At 58.9% G+C, this 20,091-nt stretch overlaps 4 protein-coding genes across 9 annotated transcripts in view; 1 reads left to right on the top strand and 3 right to left on the bottom strand.

Moving 5' to 3' along the window:
* Positions 1 to 9,371, bottom strand: part of LOC117646289 — a 21,217-nt gene extending 11,846 nt beyond the window's left edge. The window contains exons 1-2 of the mRNA XM_034387131.1: positions 9,177 to 9,371; positions 2,159 to 2,462 (exon numbers count right to left, since the gene is read on the bottom strand). Of these exons, the coding sequence (XP_034243022.1) occupies positions 2,159 to 2,449 (291 nt within the window). The 5' untranslated portion in view covers positions 2,450 to 2,462; positions 9,177 to 9,371. The remainder of the gene's footprint in view (positions 1 to 2,158; positions 2,463 to 9,176) is intronic.
* Positions 6,989 to 14,543, bottom strand: LOC117646287 (MAPK/MAK/MRK overlapping kinase-like). The gene is made up of 12 exons (XM_034387130.1): positions 14,522 to 14,543; positions 14,218 to 14,332; positions 13,980 to 14,069; positions 13,821 to 13,901; positions 13,203 to 13,499; positions 11,719 to 11,823; positions 11,225 to 11,404; positions 10,884 to 10,950; positions 10,640 to 10,774; positions 10,409 to 10,545; positions 10,223 to 10,334; positions 6,989 to 7,114 (listed from the first exon to the last, which is right to left on the bottom strand). Exons 1-12 carry the CDS (start codon positions 14,541 to 14,543, stop codon positions 6,989 to 6,991), a joined length of 1,467 nt encoding a protein of 488 aa, XP_034243021.1.
* Positions 7,473 to 16,946, top strand: LOC117645662. 5 transcript variants are annotated; one of them, XM_034385954.1, is made up of 3 exons: positions 7,473 to 7,569; positions 15,687 to 16,557; positions 16,634 to 16,946. In XM_034385954.1, exons 2-3 carry the CDS (start codon positions 15,876 to 15,878, stop codon positions 16,714 to 16,716), a joined length of 765 nt encoding a protein of 254 aa, XP_034241845.1. In that variant the 5' UTR covers positions 7,473 to 7,569; positions 15,687 to 15,875; the 3' UTR covers positions 16,717 to 16,946. The 5 variants fall into 5 exon arrangements, with proteins under 5 accessions (XP_034241845.1, XP_034241847.1, XP_034241843.1 ...); XM_034385956.1 differs by lacking the exon at positions 7,473 to 7,569 and adding an exon at positions 15,130 to 15,274; XM_034385952.1 differs by lacking the exon at positions 7,473 to 7,569 and adding an exon at positions 15,281 to 15,417.
* On the bottom strand, positions 16,934 to 20,091 carry LOC117645661 (AP-2 complex subunit mu). Of its 2 annotated transcripts, none has more exons than XM_034385950.1 (8): positions 19,934 to 20,091; positions 19,252 to 19,444; positions 19,016 to 19,178; positions 18,710 to 18,928; positions 18,330 to 18,621; positions 18,028 to 18,261; positions 17,841 to 17,952; positions 16,934 to 17,750 (listed from the first exon to the last, which is right to left on the bottom strand). In XM_034385950.1, exons 2-8 carry the CDS (start codon positions 19,426 to 19,428, stop codon positions 17,616 to 17,618), a joined length of 1,332 nt encoding a protein of 443 aa, XP_034241841.1. In that variant the 5' UTR covers positions 19,429 to 19,444; positions 19,934 to 20,091; the 3' UTR covers positions 16,934 to 17,615. The 2 variants fall into 2 exon arrangements, with proteins under 2 accessions (XP_034241841.1, XP_034241842.1); XM_034385951.1 differs by lacking the exon at positions 19,934 to 20,091 and adding an exon at positions 19,857 to 19,880.

The raw sequence follows: 20,091 nt of genomic DNA, 5'->3' as shown, positions 1-20,091 counted from the left end.
CATGGCCCCTCGGCTCTGCCCGCGGCTCCGAGTTCGTCCCCTCTTTGCACCTCAGGGGGCCCAGCCCAGAGCACCATCGCCCGGCCAGCCGCCAACCTGTCCAGAGCCTGCCAGCTTCGTCAGTCCAGCGCGCGGCGCGAACAGTGCGAACGCCGCCGCCAGGCAGTCTGGCGGGGCTGGCAGGGCTGGCAGGGCGGCGGCGCGTGTCAGCAAACATCACCCCCACCCCACCCCACCCTCTTCCGCCGCCCCGCCACGCCCCCGCTGCGCCTGGCACAAGCAAACACTGCAAAATACCAGGGAAGGCAAAGGCTCCAAACACCAGCAGGCCAAAAGCTCTCCGGGAAAATTGAGAAGAAAAAACAAAACAAAAAGGAAAAGACAACAAGGAAATATTCAGATACTGTGTATTTGCGCTGGAGCAGAGGGAAAGAGGCCAGCGGGGTAGGCGGGGCGCGTGGATTTGAAAAAAAAATCCCGCCAAACCGTCTTTTTAAATCCCAAATAATTAAAAGGGAGCAATTTATTTTATTTTTTCGAAATGTGGCGCGTGTTGGAGGGCACTCTTACCCAGTTGTGCGGGGGGTACTGGGGGAAGGGCGCAATCTCCCTCGTCGCCACATGGCTGGGCAGCTCCAGGCGCCCTCTACGAAAGTTGCTCTTCCTGCGCAGTCGCTGCTTCTCCCGGATGTAGATGGCCGCCTGCATGGCTCAGTGTCTCGCCACTGGCTAGCGGGCCGGCCGGCCTGACTACGGCTCGTCACGGCGTCACGTCGGGCTCAGCGACAGCAGCGTGTCCTGGCTCGCCTCGCCATCTCAACACATCTACGCCTAGGCTGCTGCAAGGTTGGCAGCGGCCTGGGCAGCGGCCGCGGAGCCATCGGCAGCGCAGGCAGCGCAGGCAGCGGCTGCGACTGGGGCCGCTGCAGCAGCAGCTGCCGCCACGGCGGGGCCCGCGCTCGGCGCGCTCGGCGCGCTCGCTGGCAAAGAAACACCTGCAAAACTACAACAAGACAGCAATCGTTTACGCCCCGCCCTCACGGCAGTCTGGCCCGAGGGCTGGCCGCGGACACGGAGAAAGACGAGAGAGATACAGAGAAGGAGGAGAAGGAGAAGAAGAGAGAAGTTGCATGGGAAAACAACGCAAAATGAGAAACAGTTTGATACAAAAAAATACCACGGTATCGTCGCGTATCACAGTGGAAGTATCAGTGGGGGGAACGATAGAAGTAATACAAGAAATGGAAAATTGGCCTTCTGGCGCCCGCTCACAAAATGGCTCCGATACTGCTACCAATACGCAAGTACTCAAGCTAAGGGTCCTCTCATCCGGACAAAAAAACATCAATGAAAAATTACATGTACTCGAGACGACTACTCTACGTGGTGCTCAAGGGCTTGCAGTTCAGATAGTCCCCTTAACGGAATGACACCGTTAGAAAAATTTCTGTCACTATTTAAAGAAAATACAACAATTTGTGATCGTCGGTCCGGATAAGTTTGAACAAAAAGTATCGGAGTTCACGCTGCCTGTGTAGCCCTCTCAATTTTACAACAAATTTGACAAAAACAGATTCAGAGTGAGGTCACAATAAGAGGCTGATTCTGACAGGAATTTTTCTAAAAGAAACTCCTTAATGTTTTTTTTGAATACACGAATACTCCATGCACTACGCTAAAAGGTGCGGCCGACGGGGTGTCACTGTCAAAGGTGTCAAAGGTCTCTACGCTACGGCCGGCTACGACCCTCCACTAGATTTTAAAATCAAATCAAAGGACAAGGCTCTAAAGGAAGGGGAGCCTAAGGGCCTAGGGGGCCTACCGGGGCCCTACGGGCTCCCCTACTTCTCCCTACCCAGGCCCACTGCCTCACCGGCCTCACTGTGCGCACTCATGAAGCAGAATTCCCCTTGTACTTTCTCAAGTTCGCTTTGCTCACAATCCACAAAACTCCCGCGAAAGTACAAGAAACAAACACTGCAAAACTTTCCTCTCTCATGAACAATCCTTTCTTTCCACAGTGTCTCTGTGCGAGGCCCAACAGCACAGCCTGCCGTTTTTCTACAGTCACAGCAATAAAAACAACAACAACAACACCAACAACAAACAAACAAAACGAAAAACAACAACAACAAGGAGAAACCGAGAAGGGTCACACCTCGGCGAGCTCAATGCTGCCGAATCCCACAATGCGTCCATTGAGGTCGGCCTTGAGGTCGGCGTACGAGGACAGGCGGCGGTGGCTGGGCGCGCGGTACAGGTGGTGCGCGGACGCGGTGGAGAAGCGCGGCTGCAGGTGCTGCACCTGGAGGTGGCTGGGCGCGCCGCGCGGCACGGGCGGGTGCGGGTGGAGCTCGACGTTGACGTGCGTGTGGGCGTGCTGCTTGTTGCGGACGTTCCTCCGGGCCTGGCGCTTTGCGAGCGACGCGCCGCCCGCCGCCGCGAACATCGCCTATCGCCGCCTGCAACAAGGAGAAGGAGGAGGCCGTCAGGGAGGTCCTTGCCCCGCGCCGCACGGCCGCGCAGCACCGCGCAGTGAGTGCAAAGAGAGCACTCGCCGGCACCCGTTTCGCCGCTCTCTCTTTGTCGCACTCGTCCCATGGCTGCGAGAAAGGCAGAGCGATGAAACACGATCCTTCGCTTCGGAATGAGGCGGCCGCCGAAGTGGAGTACTGCTGCACGCGACGCGCGACGGCCTGGCCGGATGCAGACCGAGAGGGAAGGGGGAGGGGCTTTTATTTTCCAAACTCGCCGCGCCGACTGACGGGCTGCACGGGCTGACGGGCACGCCTGCCGGCCGGCCATGCGCGTAGCATCGTTGCACAGTGGATTTGCCAGGACACCGGCGCCGGTGGTCAAACTCCCGGACACGATTTCAGCTCCAGAGTCAAATCGAGCGTGTGACTCCACCAATGGATTCTTCGTTAGGAGAGGAATCCAGTGGTGGGGTCACACGTGCGATTCGAGTCCCATTTAGCGACTCTGCAGCTCAAAACGCGTCCGGGAGTTGTACCGCCTCCACCGACCTTCGGGCAAATCCGCTGTGCGTCACCAACTTTTCCCTCGCGCGGTGAAAATACTGTTTCGCTTCGCCTGAATCACAGGTGACCTTTTGATCGCTCCCCAGGGGGGGCAGCCTGGGGGGCAGCCTAAGGGCCGGCAGGGCGGAGGGGGGCTGGGCCCAGGCAGGCACGAGACCCCGCCGTACTCGGGTTGTAAGCTCTCGCGGCATATCGACCCCCGAGGGGGCACTCGGCCGCACTCGGCACTCGCACCGCCGCGCCGTGCAGGCCGCGCAGGCCGCGCTGCACCCCGGAGGCGAGTTGTGCGCTAAGCTCCGCGGTTTGCCAGAGCTGCGACCTTTAAGGCGACCCGCTGTTCCCCACGGGAGTCCACCAGCAGAACCCTTCCGTCGCCCGTCCCTCTCGCCCTCACGGGGCGCCCCGTTCGCACGCGAGAGAGACAGAGCGACGAAACGCCGTGCGGAATCAGTCCGGACTCCACCGCGGAGTCCTGACCTGCCCCGCCTGCGCGCGTGCCGTGACGGTCCGAGCGGGGCGCGGCGGGGCCAAGCGGGGGCTCCACTCTGGACACGCGCCAACAGCCGAATGTCATCGGGGGCCTCGCGTGCTCCGCGCCCCGCGACGAGGAGAACGAGGAGGACGGGGTGGATGCCCCCGGGACACCGCCTGGCCCGGCCTGGCCCGGCCGCACGCACGCCAAGGCGGCAAGGCAAGGCGGAGGCCGCCGGCACGCCCCGCCCCGCCCGGAAAGCGTAGCAAGCGTAGCAAGCGTAGCAAGAGGCCCTTCATTTTTCATGGCCGAGGCCCTGTTGATTCCGCAGGGCCGCGGCCGCAACCTCCGGACTGACCCGGTGCGGCCGCCGCCCTGGGTGTTTGAACCCGGGGCCGCGACGCCGCCACGCCGCCACGCCTTTTCGGCGACTCTGAAGGTCAAAACGCTTCCTACTCTTCCTTCTCGTTCCGTCTGCAGAGTGCAGCTCCTACAGCATCGCCGGGGACCAGGCAGACCTGGCCGGAGAGCGCCTGCGACGCGGCGCGCTGCAGCCCGGCTGCACCACTGCAAGGCGGGCTGGCCCATCCTGCCGTCCGCAGGCGCTCTCGCTGGACTAGGTCGAGCAGGCCGACTGGGTCACTAGGCTGGGCGGGGTGGACGAGGGTCGCGGGGCTGCACTGCAGGAAGTGGATGACACAGAGGCGCCACATGGGGATTCCCAGGCGCCGCGTGCCATGGCGCCACGCGGCGACGCGCTGCGCCGAGAGGCGTGGACTCGGGGCGTTCCCGCTGCGAGTTCGCCCCGCTGGAGGAAGTTTGCCTCGGCCGTATCCCCGCACCCCAGAGACTCTAGCCAGGGGGATGGGGAGGGGCGGGGGAGCAGCGCGCTCCCCGCGGCTGCGCTGGAACTAGCACAACACCTGGGCCTGCTTCGCCTGGTCTAGGCGCTCCAAATACATCGATCCGGCCCCCTCCCGTCGCCCCCCTCGGCCCCCTCGGCCCCCTCGCTACCCGCACCCGACCGCCAACATCCGCACCCTCGACGCCCCCCCCCCCATTCCAGCGCCCCCTCAAAGCGACGCCTCGCACTCTGCGCCTGGAGGAGGGGGCCTGGGGACGGGGGTGGGGGAGGGGGTGGGGGAGGGGGCTCCGAGAGGATGCGGGCGCGCTGCTGCTGCTGGGGACTGGCGGCTGGCGGGTCTGCCGGGTCTGGCGGGGCGGGGGCCCGGCCATCCCGTCTCAGACGGCTGTCTGCCTGCCAGGCCCACTGCGAGCTTTGGAGGCCAGGGGCGGCAGGGGCGGCCAGGGCGTGGCGGCGCGGTGTCGCGGTGGTGCGAGTCGCGTTGGTTAGTCCGGTCTGCATCGACCAGCGGACCAGCGGTCAGTGCGTCCGGTCCGGCTCTTTAACGCCACCCCTTCACAGCTGCAGCGGCAGACTGATTCAGAGAGCCGTTTTCTTCGCTCGGTCTCTCTCGCACCCATACGGGACGCCCCATGAGTGCGAGAGAGACAGAGCGATGAGAACGACTCTGTGAATCCGTCTGAAGTGGACTGAGGACCGCACCAGGGCCCAGGTGGGTGTCACACTCACTGTCGCTGGGGGGCTCAGCCCTGCAGCCTGAGTTTGATTCCAAACAGCGCCTCGCTCTGTCTCCACCGCACCCGTAACGGAGGCCCCACGAGCGTCGGTGACACTGCTCCGAATGGAGCTGCCGTGGTGGTGGCGCGAGCTGGGTCAGGGAACTCAATGCTGGGAGCTTTGTCACAAACAATGACCTCAGCGCCCCCCCCCCCCTCCGCCTCCGTGGGCCCGGGCCGCATGACTGGCGCAGTGGGTTTAGGCCTGCCTGCCGCCCCGGCCCTCCCTGGCCCTCCCCGGCCCGCCCCTGGCCCGCCCTTCCTCTGCCAGACTTGCTGCTCGGCGCCCAGACCTACCCCTACACCCTACACCCCACACCGCGAGCGGGGCCCTGGCCCGCCAGCCCCTCGGTGAGACACGGCCACGGCCGCCGTCCGACCGTACCCGTCGGATCAAGACGTCGCCCTGCACGGCATGGCGGGGCACGGCCCCGACAGCACACTGATTCCGAGAGTCGTTTTCGTCACTCTGTCTCTCTCGCACTCATGGGACGTCCCGTATAGGTGCGAGTGAGACAGAGCGACCGCAGAGCCATCCCGCCTGTCACGCTCCCGGCGACATTGAGGCCGCCGCACGCGTCGCGCCAATGGCAGCCCAAAGGCAAAGCCATTACTCCGTCCGTCCACCTCTCATTTTATCGCTACTTTTTGCTCCCCCTTTTGATTATTCTTCCAGCTCCGCGAAATGGAATGGGGTCTGTTCGGTGCAGCAGCCCTTGCCTTTGTTGGCTTGGCGTGCCGCTGGCGTGTCCACGGCGTCGCGTGCGCTGGGGCTGGGCCAGCACGCCGCCGGCACGCCGCACGGGCCGACCCCTGCCTCCCCCTGCCCCGCCCACCCCCGCCCTGCAGGCGAGCCCCCTCCCCCTCCCTCTGCGCACACAATCCAAGACAAAGCCGACCTCGATGGCGTTCCAGGTGCCCTGCGGACCGACACCTTCGAGTGTGCTGGCTGCCGCGCGCCACGATGGACGATGCACAGTGGGCCAGAAGTCCGATGGAGTGGAGGCGGCCGAAACTCAAGAAGCGTTTCGAGCTCCAGAGTCGCTAAGCAAGACTCGATCCGATCGTGTGACCCCACCAATGGATTGCTCTCCGAACGAGGAATCCATTGGTGGGGTCACACTTTCGTTTCGAGTCCTGTTAAGCGTCTCTGGAGCTTATAGAGTGTCTCGAGTTTTGGCCGTCTCCACCGGACTTCTGGCCCACTGAGCGCCAGGTGCTGAGTCCACGACGGACAACGGCGGCGGCGTCCTTTGGCGGCGTCTTCCCTTCGACGTCGCGTGAACCCCGTTTGTCGGCCACGGTGTCCGCTGTGTCCGCAGTGTCCACTGTGGTCGCGGCGGCCGGGGTGTCGCCGATGATGGGCAGCCGGTCAATATTACATTATCTCGGCGGCAGACACGACGGCAGCACGACAATGGCGATACACGCCGCCATGGCGCCGCGCGGCACGGCGGCACGCGAGGCGGGCTGGGCCAAGCCGCGGCCCGGACGCCCGGCGCCAAGCTTGTGTGCAGGACGGTTGACCTGTTGCCCCGGCCGCGCGACCAGTCGCACCCGCCACGCCACGCCCACCAGGCGCGATTTTGGCATTTTAATGCCCCCAATTTTCTCCCGGCCCCACTGACGGGCGTGTCAGAGTGAACCTGCGTGCGTTTGTGTGTGTGCCTGGGCGCGTCCACTGTGTCCACTGTGTCAACGTGTCGATATCTCATGACGACGCCGCTCGCTGGCCGTCATGTTCGTCGGCCGGCTTGCCCGACTTGTCCAGCTCGCTGGGCTTTACTTTCGCCGCTGTTCAGGTGGGTCAGCGGGTCAGCGGGTGACCGCACTGTCAATCGCTGCGTGTCCGTTCACTGCGTGATTCACCACCACCACCAAATGGGGAGGCGGGACGAATAGCGGTCGTCTGTGACTGCGTTCCATATTTTTCGGCATTTCGACTCACAGTATTTTCAGCCTAAGTCCAAAGATTTTTTTTTCATTTTTTTCATTTTTTTTTGGGGGGGGGGGGGGGCACTTTGTGCTGGCAGGTGTGGCACACATGTCGCAACAGTGCAACGTGCGCGCCGCTCGCAATCCAGAAAAGTCCGGCATCAGCGTTTCTCCAGTGCACCGCGGCACTGCCGAGGCGCCGTGGCCAGTGAGTCGGTCGTGTTGCCGCCGCCGCCTCAGCGAACGATTCAGAATAGTCGCTTCGTCGTTGTGTCTCAGTCGCACTCGTGTGGCTCTCCGTGAGGGTGCGAGAGAGACAGAGCGCCAATCCGATCTTCTGCATCGCTCGGCTCAGCGAGCGCGGCTCGTGGCGAAGCTCGTGGGGGCGGCCGAGACGGCAGTCGGTGGCAGCCGAGCGCGCCGAGCGTCAGCCGCGGGGCACTGCGAGGCACGCGGAGCCGAGAGCGGCCACACTCCCAGGTAATCCAGGATCATCCCTGCTTGGTGCGCAGTGCAGTGCGCAGTGCCCGCAGTGCGCAGCCTCAGTTTCCCACGCCCAGCCACTAGCGTGCCCCTTGTTTGAAACAGCCCCAGAGGGAAACTTGCACTCCCTCCAAAATAGTATAACGCCACCAAAATACCCGCAACGTCAAAATTAGTGTAAAATGTTTTTTTTTTCAGTCGAAATTTTGACCGTCAATATGATATCAAAATGACAACATTGTAGGCTTGTTGGAAACTCGCAGCTGTGGTGCCGGAGTGTACGCCTTTTCATTGCCGTGACATAAGCCAATCTAACAAAACCTTAGCAAACTTTACGCTAACATCCTCAGCCAAACCCCAAACTTCCCGGAACAAAACCCTAAATTTTCCGAAACGAAACCCCAAACTTCCCGGAACATCTTGGTGGGGGATGACAGGAGACCCGCAGCGGCGTCTCCAGCCACTTGACGGGGTTTACTGCCCTCCTTGAGTAGCGTGTTGTCGGTTGGAAAGGGGAGGGGGAGGGGAGGGGGTTTGCACTGATGGGGGTAATCCGGCGCGGCATAGAGCCTCTAACGGCCGTCATTATCGCTGACTGCGAATAACGCCGACGCCTCTATCGGCAGCCCTAACTACCGTTGGAGCCCCGTCAGGGCGGGCTGATCCGGGCACTGCTCCCGCCAGTCTGTCTCTCTCGCACTCATGGGGCGTCCCATAAAGGGTGCGAGAGAGAGACCGACTCGAAATCCGTCCTGCAGGGGAGGGCGTCGTGTCATCGTGCAGCGGCCCCCGACGGCAAGGCCGGCAGCCCCCAACACGTTAAGTGGACTTGTCAAACGGCGCGCGTGGCGTGCTGGCTTGGCCGTGGCGCTCGGCCGCACCTCGCCGCCTTGGCGCCTTGGTCCGCGGTGACTTGGCGGAGGCACGCTGCCTTTCTGGCGTTCCGCAGGGGTGCGAGAGAGACAGAGCGACGAAAGCTCTGTTCGGAATCGCTCTGTAGGATAACGATCCCAGGAGGACGGCGGCGCCGGGTCCAGATGCCATTCCATCGGCGCAGCAGGGCCGGCAGGGCCGGCAGGGCCAGGCCGGGGCTCGGATGAACACCAGGGCGAGATGATCCCTTGGCGGCAAGGCGGCGGGGCGGCGGTCGATGTCCCCGGGGAGCGCTCTTCCAGCTCGTCGTGATGATGTTATCCAACCCACGCCACTTGATCAGCTTCGACAACCGCGGCGGCGGGAAGAGAGGGGAGGGGGAGGGAGGGTGTTGTCGCCGGAAGGTCTCGCAGTCTCACATCTATCTCCGTTTGGACGTCAAGCGGAACGAGAGGCTTGCCCTCAAATTGGCGGCGAGGCCGTCGAGGCCGTCGAGGCCCTGCAGCACAGCGCGGCCCGCGGCGTGCAGCTAGAGTAATGGGCGCGGGGGCGCGACGCTGGGGGCGCGGCGAGCTAGCACGCGGGAAGGACTTGTCGGGTCCACGTCTCGACGCCCGTCACGCCAGTCACGGCGTGTCACGACGCCGTCGTCACGGCGGCACGGCTGCCAGTCGGCCGTCGGTCCGCACCGAGGCTGTCACGCGCGCGCGCGGCCGTCACTGCGTACTTACGGGTCGTCACTTGGCTGGACCAGGACGGGGGGCAGCACTGCCGCAGAGGCCAGCCGATGTCCTCGAAGGCGTTGACGATGACGGCGGTGACGGCGACGGCAATGTCATGGCGGCGTGCTGGTCGTCGCTGAGGGTGTGGCGGGGCGTGGCGGGCCTCGGACCCACGCTGGGGCGGCGACGGCCCTCTCGGCTGCCTGCCTGGACGGCGTGCCTGGACGGCCTCGCGGGGGGCTGGCCTGTGCGCCCTGGGCCACCGCCTCGGCCACACTGCCGCACCGCCGCACCGCGCTGGCGGTGCAGGGGGTGGGGCAGTGGGGGTGTTGCGCGCGCAACCCCCGCCGACCAAGGCGTGGTGCGGCGGGGCGGGGCGAGGCGGGTCGGGCAGCGTACTTGTAGGAGGAAAGGCTTTCCCAAATGGGTCGTGGCCGTGGTTGTGTCCACCCTGCTCGTCCAGCGGGCCGGCCCGGCAAACCTGTCCCATCCCCGCCCCGCCCGACCCCGCCCCGCTGTGGTGACGGCCGATCGGCGACCCAGTTCACTGGGCCACGCGGCCGTCGCGGCCCCTGCCGACGGTTCCGAGCCGCCACGATAATAGTTGGCCCCAGCACATCGGGGGATGGAACGGAATGGGGTCGAGAACGTCGAGCAAGCTGAGCAGGTCGAGGATGGAGGCGCCGAGAAAGCGCGGCGTTTATTCGTCTGCAAAGGGTTGCGTGTCGCAGGGAGGCGGCGAGGTGGCGGCGGCCGGAACGTCCCGCTACACTGCGCTACACGCGAGCCTCCGGGGGGCACACGCACGACGAGCACGACGACGTGGACGCCTTGGCCGGGGCCTTGCCCAGGGCCTTGTTGGTCGCCGCGACGCTCGTCCTGGAGCTGGAGCCCTCCGAGAGCGCGGCGGCGGGGCGGCGGGGCTGCGGACATGGACGTCGGCGTCAGCAGGTGCGGCCGGCCAAGGGCCAAGGGGATGGGTAACAGAGACGTCTGCTCACCGGCCGTGGCAGGCCAGCCAGGCCAGCCAGGCCCTGCAGGGTGGGGAGCCTCACCTTCCTGGGGGGCGCCAAGGCCCCCGTCGGCGCCTGGGCCTGGGCCTGGGCCTGGGCCTCCGCGATGGCGTGCAGAGTGGCGCTGTGCGCGGCCGGCACGCGCGGCAGGAAGCTGCAAAGGAGGGGGAAGCCGGCGGTCGAGTCATGGGCCTGCCTGCCTGCCTCCCGGACGTCGACGTCGAGTACCTGGTGGAGCAGGAACGCTGGCCGTATCCCCGCGGCCGCATCCCCGGCGGCGCCGCCAGTCCGGCGTGCGCGCGCGCCCCCTGCTGCATGGCCTGCTGCAGCGTGGAGCAGCCCCGCCGCATGGGGATCCTGGAGGGCTGCGCACGGCGGGACGTCACTTCGTGCCCTCCACCATCGAGGTCCGCCATCGAGGTCCACCATCGAGGTCCCCGCCGACGACGGCAGTCTTACCGGGGCGCAGCTGTTGGTGCGGGGCACGTCGCGCGCCCTGTCGCCGCCCGAGTTGACGGTGGTGCCGGCACAGGAACCGGAGCCGGAGCCCGAGCCGGAGCACAGCGACATCACCGGGTCGCGGGACGGGGCTCGCTGTCAGGAGGCACAGCCAGTGACGAGTCTGGTGAACGGTGGCGCACGGGTTCGAGTCCCCGGGCTGTCGGCTTTCCGGCCCCGCGCTGCACCGTGCTTCCCACACTACCTGGACGCTGCGGACACTGCGGCGCGTGCACACCGAGGACATGGACGACGCCGCGCTGCCGCAGCTCCTGCCAGACAGGCGCCCCCAGTTTCTGTCGGTTTTCTCAATGTTTTTATTTTCACAAGAAATACAAACGAACGTGGTTCTTGCATCGTTTCATTAATTTGTTTTGTCCGTGATCTTCGGTTTGCAACCGTCGTCAGCCTGCCGGGTAGGCAGCCCCCTCGGCTTCAGCGCGGCCGTGCGTGGCGGGCCTGCCTACCCGGCCGTTGGCAGGCGCTCGCGCTCAGCCGCTCGCGGTGACTTCAGGTTCAACGACAAGGACTCCGCGTCGCACTCACCGGAGGTCCGCGAAGTACGAGTGCCTAAGCAGGCGGCGGGCGGGGGCGCGCTGGTCCGGGTCGTATAGCAGCATCAGCCGGAGCAGGTCGCGCCCGCTCTCCCCCAGCGAGGGCACCAGCTTGCCCAGCCCGCAGCCCGGCGTGTCGGGGAACAGCGGCAGTGACCGCGACTGCAGCCAGCTGCAAGGGAAGGACGGAACGACCGGGGAGCCGCCGGTGCTTGAACGTTTGAACCAGCACCGCACCATTGCACAGTGGGCCGAAAGACCGGTGGAGGCGGTCAAAATACTGGACGCGTTTTGAGCCCCAGTCGCTAAATGAGACTCAAATCGAACGTGTGACCCCACCAATGGATTGCTCTCCGAACGAGGAATCCATTGGTGTGGTCACACGTTCGGTTCGATTCCTGCTTAGCGACCCTGGAGCTCAAAACACGCTTAAAATTTTGGCCGCCTGCATCGGTCTTCTGGTGGTACTCTCGCACGGCCACTCACTGGCGGCGCAGCTTGGCGTAGAGTCTGGGGTGCGGCGATCCCAGGATGCCGTGGATCTTGGCCAGCTGGTCCGCCTCGTTGGAGCCGGGGAACAGGGGCTTCAGCCTGCGGCCGTCAGACGTTTCGAGTTCTGAACGCGTTCCTCGAATAGGACGCCGACGTGCGAACTCTACTGGATTCCTCGATCGAAGGGTGTTTCATTGGTGTAGTCAAGTGGCCGATTCAAGCCGCATTGGAGAGCAACCGCGTTTGGAACGAGTTCTGGAGCGCTTTCAATGTATTGGCGCCTGTGGGATTGTTTTCCTATTGATGTGGCAACACTGGTCATCGTGTCTGCCTCACCGACCCGGCCCTCCCTTCCGTCCACCTCGCCACTGTGCCACTGTGCCACTTCGCGACCACCATCGCCGATAATTGTCGCGCATTCTCGTTTCCGGGTCTGTCTGTCGGCCGGTCGGCTCGTCGGCTTTGTGGGCCTCGGCCAACCGGACGAGGGACGCAACACGCCGCCGAACGCCGAATCGATGGCGGCAAGCCGCCGGCAACGCGGCAACTCGCAGTGCAAGTAAGGCGGGCCAGGCGAGCAATCACAGCGCGGTACGGGCCCCGCCGGCCCTGGCCCGCCCCTGCACCCGCCGGACTGCTGGACGCCGCGCCCCGCGCCCCGCGCCCCGCCACTCGTCAAGAACGCCACTCCGCGCCACGCCCCTCCAGGCCGAGTCCGGCGTGAGGCCGCGTGGCCGCGTGGCCGTGTCCATGGTCGATGCGGTTTGGGCCCCACTTTGGGCTGCGTCCCACACCTGCAGGGCTTGCCTGGCCGGTTAGCCCCGCGGCAGGCCGACCAGTCCGAGCAAGCCAAGCAAGCCGAGCCCCGTTGGGGACAATGGACTATGGACAGTGGGCGCATTGTGCGTGGGGGCAGTGGTGGCCGCCGGCTGGCTCTCCCTGTCATTCGTCCCGGTGAGACGGGCACTGGGCCAGCAGGTCGTCTCTCTCGCGCTCGCGGGGCGTTCCGTAAGGGAGCGAGAGAGACAGAGAGGCTCTGCAGTCTGCAGTCGGGCCGCCCCGCCCCGTGTTCGCTCGTCAATAATGAAGAGGCAACTGGCTTACACGGCCTCGCCCCCGCTGCCCCCCGCCGCCACGGCGCGCCACGCCCTCCGGTGCGGTTGCACTGATCCACCCGCCCTGCCCTGCCCCGCCCCACCCCGCCCCACCCCGCCCCGCCACGTCCACGTGTTTATTTCCTGTTCATCACAGCTCGTCGTATCGACCGCCGAAAAACGGGGCGACCACGCGTTGCCGTTTGAACGCCTGGAGGTGTTGGCTCGTCGTGGTGTTGACGGGCTTTGTCGAGCGATCCCGAAGAGCCACTCCGTCGCTCTGTCTCTCTTGCACCCTCACGGGACGCCCCATGAGTGCGAGAGAGACGAAACGACTCTTCGGAATCAGCCCGCCGGAGCCGCGCGCCAGGCGTGCACACTGACGTGAGCATCTCGTAGAAGACGCAGCCGGCCGCCCAGATGTCCATCTTGGGCCCGTAGAAGCCCGTGGTGAGCAGGCACTCCGGCGAGCGGTACCAGCGCGTCGAGATGTACTCCGTGTAGGGCGGCTTGGAGTAGCTGCCCCGGATGGAGCCCAGGTCGCCCAGCTTGACGCAGTCACCCTTGACTAGGATGTTCTCGGGCTTGACGTCGCGGTGGAAGATGCCGTTGCCGTGCAGGTGCTCGCAGCCCTGCAGCAGCTGGTACAGGAACGAGCGCACGCGCACCTCTGGCAGCGTCCTGTCGGGACAGGGGGCAAAGTGTTCGAGGCACCGCGCCGTCGGTGTTTGCAGTGGGCCAGAGGGACCGTGGAGGCGATCAAAACCCCGAACGCGTTTTGAGCTCCAGAGTCCGTAAATGGGACTCGAACCGAGCGTGTGACCCTACCAATGGATTGCTCTCCGAACGAAGGATCCATTGGTGGGGTCACACGTTCGGTTCGAGTCCTCCTTAGCGACTCTGAAGCTCAAAACGCGTCTAGAGTTTTGGTCGCCTCCATCGCTCATCTGGCCCACTGTGCGCCGTTGGTATTTGAGTCCCGGTCGTCGCGTGCCGGCTTGCCTGACTCTGGACTGGAGCAGCTCGTAGAGGCATCGCTCCATGAGCTCGAAGATGAGCGTGACGGAGCCGGAAGCCACGTCGCTGGGCCGGGCATGACAAACGGTTTAGAAACGGCCTGTATGGCGGCATGGCGGCCACCGCGCTAGGAAGGGAACGCACTAGTGCTGCTCCAGCAGGTGCAGGACGTTGGCATGGGGCTTGAGCTTCCGCGCCGCCACCACTTCGGGGATGTTGGCGGCCTCCACGGGGCTGAGGCAGGAGAGGCTTTTGCATTACTGCGTTCGACAGGGCGCGAACGGGCCGGTTGGTTCGCGGCACAGGGTTGCAGTGCCCTCGCGCCCTCGCAGACAGCCGCTCCATTCAAGGCATTCAAGGGCAGGAAGGACCAGGAACTCACGACCGGTACGCGTTCCGAAGCCTCTTGGCCGCGAACAGCTGGCCTGTGTTCCGGTCCTGGCATTTCAGAACCTCCGAAAACGAGCCCTCGCCGATTTTGCACAAGACCTCGTACTCTGTAAAAAGATAAACAAAAACAGGGCGCGAGGACGGGGGTGCTGTCAGCGGGGGTGGCGTGCTGCGGGGGCTGGCGTGGCGTGGCGGGGCACGGGGCCGCGCTGGGCCGCGTCCACGGCGTCCACGGCGTCCTGTGGACACGTCATGGCAGCCCGGCCTCGGCCCGGCCCCGCCCGCGCTGCTCGTACTCGTGTAGAAGGACGCGGCCATGCTCCGCGCAGCGCCATGGCCTGGCCATAACCCAACAATACCTGCCGACCCTCGCCGCCCTCGCCCTGCCGGGACGGCCGGCACGTCGGCGTGCTTGCACCAGGGCTGTGACTCGCATCACACACCGCCACGCCCAGGCCACGCCACGGGACTTCCCCCGTCCTGCCTGTAGACTGATTCCGAAAGTCGTTTCCGTCGCTCTGTATGTCTCGCACATATAGGGGACGCACCGCAACGAAATGGAGCGAATCCGCAGCGTGTGCGGTTTTACGGGTTTTACAGTGGCGGGAAAGCACGGGAAAGGCGGGACGGGGGAAGGCCGCCTTCGGGCAGAGATTTGGCGCCCTTCTGCACGGGCTGCCGGGCTGTCTTCGCTGAGAATCCAAGTGAGTTACATCTAGAGGGCACTAAAGTGCAAACGAATCAAACCCGCCCGCCAAGCACCGCCAAGCGTGCACGGGGCACTTGCCTTCCCTTCCCTCTCCTTCACCTCCCCGCGCCGCGCCCCGCCCCGCGCCGCGCCCTGCCACCCCCAGCCGAAACGGGAGCAGGGCAGCCAACGGGTGCCGTGCTGCGGGGCGGCGTTTGCACCCCTCCGCGTCGGACTGTCCGGGCAAACGTCTTCCCTTCCTGCGGCAAGGGTCGCCCGTCGAGCCCCGGGAGGCACTTCGAGTGGCTGGGCGCCTCTGAGGGCTTCCCGTCGCAGTCACTGTCGACGGCAAGGGCGCGAGGTCCGAGTTGCACTTTTGTTTGTTTTTCTTTTCGTTGGCCTGCTTGTTTTCGCTTGCCAAAAGGGTTGGGATTGGCTCCTCAGCGCCAGGTCCCCAGTTTTCCTGCTCTTTTGGTCGATTTGATTGATTTCCCGGAAGGAAAAGTGAGTGGTTCTGGTTCTCGGTCATCAAGGTGCAAGCCTGGTGTTGCCTCGAGTCGAAGGTCACTTTATGTCATAGAATCTTTGCAAACTCTTTTGAAATCACTTGTCAGGTGATTACATTTCTGTCACTGACGTTTATGTTGTTCTGTGTTCAGCTTGTCCTTTTGTTCATCCCAAATTTTTAGTCAACATTACTGAGGGTCACTTGCTGATGGACTTGTGTCTCATGTAGTTCTCTCTAATAATTGTTGCTATTTTTATTTTTGCAGGTCCATTCATTCTATTTGAATTACCTACTAGGTTTGGAAAATACTTACAAGCAACTCCTCATTCTTCGGCAGCCTGATAACATAGCGAAGAGCCCTGCCAATGTGTCTATTTGAGAGTATGCATCGTCTCGACAGTGTGCTTTGTTTCTCAACAGTTTCCAGTGCATTGATGTGTTTACTTTAGCAAATATGACTTCTAAGTGCTCTGTGAAAGCCTCTTATGGCTATTCAAATTCAGATCAACAAACAAGGCACACAAAGAAATTGCTTAATGAAGACAGATTCTTCAGCCCCCCTTCTTCAGAAAGGCGCCCTGATGACTCTAGTGAGCCATCGATGGAATCAATTGAAGAAGAGATGGCCAGAGTGTGTGGGGAAAGGGTTGACAGTCCAATCCCTAGTCCGGTCCCACTGAAGGATTCTCCCCCTCCCAAGCCTTGTCCTATTAATCTTCCAATGCCCACTCCTCAGCCTGATTCTTTGGAAACGAAGAAGGCAGTGTCAGGCAGAATAAAACCAGTGCCTCCCGATGTTCCAAATGGTCAAACAGTGCCTAATTGGCATTTGCTTCGATTGAAACATGAATCCGATCTTCAGAGAAAAATGAAGAGACTGGAAGAGGAGGAAGGTCCAGAGAAAAGAGCCAGATTGGAAAAACGATTCCTAGAACTTTTTGGACCGGATGAGTTAGTAGTAGTCGGCTCACCTAATGGAATTATTCCAGAAAAAAAAGATAAAGATGCCATAGCTGCTCTAACTGTCAAACATCTTATGCCATTGTACAAGAAACAGAAAATAGCCTCAAAGGACCTTTTCAAAAAGTTAGCAAAGCACATTTCTGCCAAATTGATGGAAAATCAGAATAATCCAGGTAAACAACTAATTCATCCTGTATTGCATGCAGTTTTAGCAATTGAATGCTATAATTTCCCAATTGGATTTTTCAGATGAGAAGGATGTGCAACTTATAGTGCAAGAATATTTTCAAAATGGAAAATGTGTTTCAACTGAAGCTGATATCACCATATGATACACATTGCAATTTCAGTCCTCAACTGTAAGCTATCAAGTTCCATACAAAGTATTGAATATGCATTTGCTAATTATGTTCCCATGTTTCACCATGTACAATTAGTGTTAATATTATTATTAAATCAATTTGTTCAACTCCTGTAGTAACTCACAGAAAATTTTAAATGTGTCCACATTTCTTGCCAATGCCCAAGGAGACGAAGTAAATGAAAGAATGGTGGTTCAAAAGTTTATTTTCAGTTCACTCCTGAGAAACATCAAGTTCAAATTTTAACACTGATATTTATATACTTTGTGTACATATGTTTATCTACAAATAGGAATATGATTATGTTCACATTTACAACTTTAACACCTCTAGAAAAACGAAAAACAAGCTCAATAGCTTCAATACTCAATAAAATCACTTTGGTTCAGTACCAAATAAGGACTGACCACATGATACTTTGCATTTGAATATCACTGGATTAAATGATTCAAACCCCAAAATAGTGTAGTACGTTTGGTTCAAAAATGTTACTATGAATAACATGACATTCATTCATGGCTATCACAAGCATAAACATTTGACTAAAATTCTGCCAGAGACGTAGATGAAACAATATTAATACATGCCTTCACAGATCTCTTAGCCTTCAATAAAACGGCATACAGCTCAATCAACAAAATTATTGCACATTTTCAACTAGAGAGCAAATAGCCACACAAGTAACATACAATGCTCCATTACGAAGATTAAAAACAACTTTGCTTCAGCAAATTTTAAAACACATTCTTACAAAGAACTGCTTACACACTTATCTTGATAAAGTGACTGGGAATGATTACAATGGCAAAAAAATAAACATAAGTAAATAGGGACAGGCAAAGTTGTTTCTGAATCTCTTACTATTCCAGTTAGCATCGAGTTTCATACAACCCACTGTGCCCAATATACCTCACCCACTTGACAACATCATGATCAGAGTAGTTCAGTTTGGATTCGAACACCTTCAGGTATCTAACTTTGAAGCCAGATGGAGCAAATGGTACCTGAAACCAAGGCCAGAGACACGGTTAGCAAACTGTGGTTAAAAGTTTAATTGAAGGGAGAACCTTCTGGTATCAGATGTTTAAACACACCTCAAAGTTCATGCTAATTGGAGGTCTTGTCCACTTCTTTTTAGTATCAGTTTCCAGCAATTCAATTTCAGCCGATAGTTGAGTTTCTTTCATTCCAGCAAGCCGCTTAATCCTGAAAGTAAATAATTTAGCAGAGATCCAAAAAAAGACGAGTGGTAGAGAATTCTGAGAAATTAAATCAGCTTACTTCCACATGATGGCATTTTCAGACGCCTTGTACTTTGCCTTTCCTTTGAGGCAAATCAACTGCACCCCAGAAGTGTTCAAAGGTGTGGGGATCTTAACTTCAATCTTCTGACCTAGCAATGCTGGTCTGAAATTGCTTTTGAGAACAACTTTGACCTCCATTTTAGTGCGGCCAACTTCGCGTACTAATGGTATTACTCGGAAGGGCAGTGAAATATCTTTAGTTGTTCGGTACCTGAACACAAAGCAAAATTTAGAAACGTTAACTTAAAAATTAAATCACCTTGTCAATAAATGACTTACCGCATAAGTTCAAATTCGCCATCTGGGGGTATGAAACTGATGGCATGCTCTGTTTCGAACTTAGAAAGCTTGACACATTGATGGAACTGGCAATCATCTATAACCACGACAGGCTTTCCAGAACGAGCTGGGTCATCGGCTCCACCAAGACCACCGCCTCCACTGGTCACCAAAGATTTGCCCTTGGCTTCCATTACAATCTTGTCATTGATTCCAAACTTGCACTCTGGCATTCCTGAGAGGTAGGACTTCATTACCACTCTTCCGGCGACATGTGCAGACAAGACTTGACCTAAAGAAAAGAACAATGTCAATCAAATAGTACACAAGTGGATAGAACAGCAGAATGCAAAAAATCATTATTTGAAAAAGAGGCATACCCTGAGGAGACATGAGGAGATTCACATATTCAAGAACATCAAGGAAAAGCTCATTGCGGCGATACTTGATTCCTTCGCGACGCCATCCAATCTGCCCAGTCACTTGAGAAGTGATCTGGGCTTGTTCCTCTTTGGTCTGGGACTTGATACCAGCCTGTGTAATGAAAGTCTTCAGCACTCCTGTGTCAGAGTTTTGAGGATAGCCAAAGTCCAAGATTTCTGAAACAATCACAAAATTAGATTATGTAACACTGACACACACACACACAACACTGTTATCAGTTTTATTTTCCTAGATTAAATTACCATCAAGAAGTTCATAGATGAGAACAAAGTTGTTTTTGATGTTTTCTTCAGAGATCTTTCCAAAGTATGATTGCATGACATCAACAATCTTCAGGAGAAATTCGAAGACCATTGCGGCATTAACATTTTGCTTGGTTACTGCAGCCAACCAGATATTTGCACGCTGAAGAAGACACAAGTTAATTATGGAGTCAATAATAAAGAAATGATAGACGCAGTAAGGAAACAAAACAAACCTTGATGTGGAAGAAGGATGTACGGGCAATGTTGGTAACTGGAGAGCGGACTTGTTGTCTTGCATGGATGACATTGACACGGAATGCATCCACAGCATTTCGTCCAATATCATCTCGGTACACACGTGAGATTAGCACCTCCCCCTTGTGGTTGTACACAAACAACCCTCCAATCATGGTGGGATTTTCTCACCTAAAAATACAGAGACCAATGAGAAACCAATGACAAACAAACAAGTGACTTGTGTCCTTACAAATGTACAAGAATGGAGGAGGCAAGATGCAAAAGACAGACCAAAAACAAATGGCAACACGAGGGAGAAGGCTGCTCAGGAAATTAGATTTGTCAACACTCAAGAAACAATGCTAATCAAACAACTAACACAAAACTGACAAGCAGAACTTAACTACCCTTCCAATGACCAGAGAACATAACCTGACTTGACGTTTATCTAAAGCATCGTCAGGACGTATCTGAAAGGCGAAAAGGGCCAACAGCAAGGGCACCACGGAACAGAAATCGCTGAGTTACATATTTCAATGGCAAAAGCGATAGGTGATAAGAGAAAAGCTATTCAAGAGGCATGAGAACGAAGTTGACTGACTGAATGCAAAACGGCAAGCAACTCCTCAACGGTAGCTCGGGCTCAGAATTTATCAATGGGTGGCGAGGAAGTCTTACCAGTCCTTTCAGAGTCCGTGAAATAGTCTAGAAGAGAACTGTCATTTGGTTTGACAGCGATTATCTCTTCTGACTGGTGGATGCCGCCCACCAAACCTGACAACCCACTAAAATCCTAGATCAACTGAACTGATCCAAGCTTCCTGTCATGCTGGCAG

Source organism: Thrips palmi, unplaced genomic scaffold, assembly GCF_012932325.1.
Source record: "Thrips palmi isolate BJ-2018 unplaced genomic scaffold, TpBJ-2018v1 HiC_scaffold_19, whole genome shotgun sequence".
NCBI lineage: Eukaryota > Metazoa > Arthropoda > Insecta > Thysanoptera > Thripidae > Thrips > Thrips palmi.
Note: the sequence above shows the minus strand (reverse complement) of the source record. Positions and strands in the feature narration are given on the sequence as shown.